The following is a 6,109-nucleotide window of genomic DNA, read 5'->3' on the forward strand; positions in this document are numbered from 1 at the left end:
AACCAATTTGCAATTATGAAATGTTCAACATATTTTCCGACATCCTTGTCTTTTTATAGACTATTGCACACAAAGGAAACACACACATACAATGTGTGTGTGGAAAATCAATTTCAGCCACAAAATCGGGAATCCTTTTTACGAGCAAAGGTTTAAAACATAAATTATAATTTGAATGCACATTTGCTAACCTTGTTCTTTTTCGGATTTAATAAAATTCCAGGAATTGTATATCTTTCTTTTTTTATAGATCAATGGCTTTGGATTCACTTCATTTTATTTATTGTTTTCACGATTCTTTATATTTTTGTAGAACTATTTTACACTTTATTGGAATCATTCATTGCAGTTTTGGTTAGATTTTGCAGCATTTTCTTAAAACTTTCATATAATTCTTATTTTCCGTTTGTTTTTATTTTTCCAGCAAATATTTCCGTAATCCTCGAACGAAGAAAAAATAGTTTGTATTGTTTGACAATCAAAACATAAACTGCTGTTGACGTTAGAGATGGCACATCACAAAACGATATCATCGATAACGATAATCCACGATATAACCCAACAAACCAGTGTATTGTAAAACAGAGATTCAGGTATAACTCAAAAAATAAAAAAAGATTATGCAGAAAATTCTGGTCTGTTCCCAAGAATCTACTACTTTTTACTATGATAACAGAATTTTCTTTATGATATCAACAAAAATAGTAAAAACCATGGTACAATAATACAAAGTAGGGCAGCTTGAGGTGAATAACAAAGAAGCAACTAAGCCTCTTCTGTCAAAAATAAAATAAATTAAATAAAATAAACGCGAAAAATGAATGAAAGCTTATGATTTCTTCCCAAAATCCAATAGGGAATAGCATAAAATTTTTATTTCATCCATAACAAAGTAATTACTTCCAAACGAACGTGTTTAAAACTTTATTTTCATTTCAATTAAACTTGAAATTATTTAAATTAATTTTGTATTTATTTGACATTGTATTCAAAACAATACACACACATGCACAAAATATGTATTTTGATTTAATGGAACAGGCCACCTTGAGAAAAAATTGTAATCAGTTGGTAGCTGTGCCCTATAATAATAATTATACCATGTAATGGTAATAATTATACCATGGTAAAAACTAGAGGAACTTCTAGAGCTTCTCAATTAGAGTGTGTAGGAGATATTCATATGAATTTTTACGCAATATGATAACAAACAAATAATATTTTAAATCAATTCATATATAAGTAGTTTTAAGTGGTCACATGAAATGTATTGAACGTATTTGGAAAAAAATAGCTAAAATAAAAATTTATTATCTATTAAATTTGCATATTTTTATACATTTCAAAATATTTATTAAATATTAGTCACAGTAATTCTGACAGTAAAAGTAATTTTGACTGACAATTTTGTTGTTAAAACAATAAATTGATTTTTAATTGGTTTAATACTAAACAATTATTCTGAATTGGAGTAGTAGATGTATAGTGTTTTTTGGAACCGATCATGGCCTTATGGCTAGGTTCCCATTCATGAAAAATAAAGAAATTGAAATTGAATTGAAAAAATAAAATATTGAAATTACACCAAACAGGTTTTGAGTTACACCTGTCAATAGAGAATATCGTTTAAAGTCAACCTTGACTTTTTTCTCTCTGCATTTTTGACAACTGTCACTAGACATCATCGTGTTTCTGCTGAATAACCCTATAAGTAGAAGACGGCAAACGCTGAACGCCAACATTGTGCTCACCGTCGTAAAGTACACGTCAACGTCAGATAATTCTTGAAAGTACTCCAAGCCAGACGTCATTTCGCAATATTGCTTAGTTTATTTGTTCAAGTGTTTTTCTTTAAATAAATATATATATTGTTTCCAATCGTCCAGAGAGTATCATTAGCACATTACCAAATTCATCGACATTAGGAGTATCTAAAGTTATGAACAATTTTTTTACGACTGCACTCCTGGTGAGTTGCGTTCTATGTCTGGCATTTGCTTTGCCCGTGACCAAAACAAAAAAAGATGAAGAGGAAAAGCCAGCCCAGCCAGCCACACCTGATGTGGAAACAGCTTTGGAATATGAACGTTATTTGAAGGAAGTGGTCGAAGCATTGGAAAGTGATCCGGAATTCCGCAAGAAGTTAGACAAAGCACCCGAGGCTGATATTAGGGTATGCCCGTCCATTGTACACGTCAGAGAGTGCCAAATAATAATGAGAATTTATATTTCAGAGTGGTAAAATAGCTCAAGAGCTGGACTACGTTAATCATCATGTACGCACAAAATTGGACGAAATCAAACGTCGTGAACTCGAACGTCTTCGCAGTTTAGCCAAAAAAGAGTTTGAGCTAAGCAATGACATTGACCGGGATCATCTAAAAATTTCCCAACATTTGGATCACGGCAATGAACATACATTCGAAATTGAGGATTTACGTAAATTAATTAAAAAGACTTCAGAGGATTTGGCAGAAGCCGACCGAAAACGCCGACAAGAATTCAAGGAATACGAAATGCAAAAGGAATTTGAAAAGGAGATGATTAAAAACGAGCTACCCGAAGAGCAAAGGAAAAAGTTTGAAGAAGAACAAAAACAATTGGAGGAAAAGCATAAGAAACACGAAAAGGTCCATCATCCCGGCAACAAAGCACAACTGGAAGAGGTTTGGGAAGAACAAGATCATATGGATAAACAAGATTTTGATCCTCATACATTTTTCATGATTCATGGTTAGTATAATGACGAAGTGCAAGCATTGTAGGAATGAGCAGAGCTATTTATATTAACTAAATCAACATAACATAATAGTATCTGAGTCAATTCATAGCGACGTTAATGTTCCAACTAATATTATTGTTAAGTTTAAGTTGAGACTAACATATTATTTGTAAATAATCAATATTATCTATGCTATATTATTTAGATGTCGATGGCAACGGTTTCTGGGACGAAACCGAAGTAAAGGCTCTCTTTGTCAAGGAACTTGATAAAGTTTACAAGTCAGGATTGCCAGAAGATGATATGCGGGAGCGTGCTGAAGAAATGGAACGTATGCGGGAACACGTATTCCAAGAAACAGATACAAATCGCGATGGTTTAATTAGCTTCCAAGAATTTTTGGAACAAACCAAACGTGATGAGTTCAATCGTGATCCTGAATGGCAAACTATAGATGAACAGCCCCAGTACACTCACGAAGAATATTTAGAATTTGAGCGTAGACGAAAGGAAGAAGTTGATCGTATGATTGCCCAGGGCTTGGTAAGTAATAATGAATATTTTCATTGGTAGAGAAAGCTTATATATTAATGTTATTAAACTTTTTTTTCTACAAAGCTTCCACCGCATCCAAATATGCCACAAGGTTATTACCCAGATCCTAATCATGCCTATCAAGCTGGTGCATATCACCAACAACAGCAGCAGCCACAAATGCATTATCAAAATCCCCAACAACAACACATTCAACAGCAACAACAATACCAACAGCAGCAACAACAATACCACCAACAACAGCAGCAGTACCAACAACATCAACAACAACAGTATCAACAGCAACAATACCAACAACAACAATACCAACAGCCACAGTACCAAGGACAACAAGTCCACCTAAATCCAAATCAAGTGTACCAACACGTGCCCGCTGCTCAACCACAACAACAGCAGCCACAGGTTAATAACGTGGCTCCTCCACAGCCTCAACAAGCACAACATCAACAACCAGCTGCTAACAATAATTTACCAGTGCAGGCACAACAGCCAATTGTTAATAATGCTGTCCCCCAACAACAAATGCCAAATAATTTGCCTGTACAACAACAAAATAACATTCCTTCACAACAGCAACAACCTGTCGTTCAACAACAACAGCCTGTTGTTCAACAGCAACCTGTAGTTCAAAAACAACAGCCTGTAGTCCAACAACAACAACCTGTAGCTCAGCAACCAATTGGTCAACAACAACAACCGGTCGCTCAACAACAACCTCAACCAAAACATTAAACGAAACTGAAGAGATTTTTCGAATATATTCGTTGCACACAAATAATAAAACCCTGATCGTCATTTTCGAACATCCATGAACTCTAACATAGATTATTATTGATTTTCTATTTGTTGTCGGTCGTGACTACTTGTGATTCATCTCTTTTTTTAAATCAAAATGTATATTTCCTCATAGTACATTCGAAAACTTTCTAATAGAACATTTTTATATTTGTGCATTTTCTCAATACATTCTATTTTGTATATCTTAAATTTGTTGTATATTTTTCTTGTATTTTTGTTGGGTCTTTCATTTTTATCAACATATATTCAAAATATGTATATCATAGAATCGTTTATACTAATAACGTTGTATAATAAATAATGGAAAGCACCAGCAAATTGTGTTTGATTTGTATTCTTTTTTAATGAATATGCAATTAACTGACTGTATTTTATTGGTATCCTGGACATGACCATGGTCAACAGAATGTGCCCTTAATTTTTCATTTGTTTTCGATGTAATATGAGTTCCTGTCCAGTTCATTGATTAATCTTCATTGGTAATTAAATATGACCTCAATATTTAAAAAAAGAATACAAATTACGATGAAGTGTGGTGGACGCACTTTGGACTTCACGAAAATTTACCGCCGATTCCATTAGAATATTGCGGAATATTACGGTCATATATATAACCCATATTTGGTAGCCGAATTGAATACCAATGGTAACAATTGCCACACAAATAGGGAACTTCAATTCCTTTTTTTCTTCCAATTATATCGATCAACACTTACCCCGTTTACAATGAAATAAGAAAAACAACTAATGCACTTTTTCTGTATAATTATACATTTTATTCAATATTAATGTGTAAAATGCTTTTCAGCATTTTTTAGTATGAATAAAAACTTAAGATGATTATAATAAAATAAAACAGTATTCAATGTATAATGAGGGGTTAATAATTATTTAGTTAAAACATTCAAAAACTAAAATAGGTGTTTAAGTGCATTTGTATAACAAGCCAATAATAATAATACGTATTTATGTATGTGTATTTGCTATTTGTTGTGGACATGAGAAGCAACATATTAACTTATTATGTGGTAATATATTTAGATTTAAAACAGGCATATGTGTATATGTGATTGAAATAAGATAGTTGATACAAAGAGAGGGAGACCTCAGGTATGAATTATGGTATATCGATTAGTATTACGGTAAGGTAAGTTAGTTTTACAATATTTATCAATATAGTTTATCTTTAAAAAAAATCAACTTACAAACTAAGACATGGGATATGCATGAATGGAGGAAAAACTAACATAATTTCCAGGGCGATTGATTTTTTTCTTATCCAGAGTAAGCGAATATGTTTCATGACGCATACACACAAACACTGTTACCGATTTATTTATGTTTGTGGTTTTAATCAACTTACTCATGATGTTTTTATTTTGTTTTCTATGAAAAAGCAATGAAATTATAATTGGCACTTATTAAGATTAACTTATTCCAAACCAATTTTAAACTGTTTTATTGGATAGGGGTTGATTTGATTTTGTTTGTGATATATTCGAATATAAAATGTGATTTTTATAATGGAACATACGTAGTAGTGTACAATTCATTCCTAACATTCAATGTAATACACCGAACTCGTTTCATTTCCATTTCGATGAGCGGTAAATTAGATTCATAATAACATCTTTGTATTCCTGAATTTTACAAAGGCAGGAACTTGTAACAACATTTATCTGTACTTTTTTCACATAACAGTTTCAAAACAATACTTTTGTTGATGATAGATTCTGTGAGCTTAATTGAGCTGAGTATCTATAATACAATCGTTTTTCTTCTTATAGAGTAGTAAACCTATTTCTTTTTTATTTGTTTTTTGTAAATGCGACCAAAAATTGCAGTCTAAAAATAATGTTAATTCGAAAAAAGTATTGATTATTTGTAGAAAAAAAAAACGAATTAATAAATGAAAAAATAATAGTTATTTTTTGTTTAATCAACTCTAAAAATACTTGGTTTTTATGAGCTCTTCTTATTACCTTAACATGAAATATTTGCATATTTGAGAACTTAGGGAGTATAAAATTGTTA

At 31.8% G+C, this 6,109-nt stretch overlaps 1 protein-coding gene across 1 annotated transcript; it reads left to right on the forward strand.

Moving 5' to 3' along the window:
* The first annotated feature begins 1,939 nt into the window (after nt 1-1,939).
* LOC133328011 (nucleobindin-2) lies at nt 1,940-4,009 on the forward strand. Its single transcript, XM_061536561.1, has 5 exons — nt 1,940-2,173; nt 2,235-2,733; nt 2,928-3,265; nt 3,341-3,817; nt 3,878-4,009. Exons 1-5 carry the CDS (start codon nt 1,940-1,942, stop codon nt 4,007-4,009), a joined length of 1,680 nt encoding a protein of 559 aa, XP_061392545.1.
* The last annotated feature ends 2,100 nt before the right edge of the window (nt 4,010-6,109 follow it).

This window comes from Musca vetustissima, unplaced genomic scaffold, assembly GCF_032173495.1.
Source record: "Musca vetustissima isolate MV318-11 ecotype Yass unplaced genomic scaffold, APGP_CSIRO_Mvet_v1 utg24870, whole genome shotgun sequence".
Taxonomy (NCBI): Eukaryota; Metazoa; Arthropoda; class Insecta; order Diptera; family Muscidae; genus Musca; species Musca vetustissima.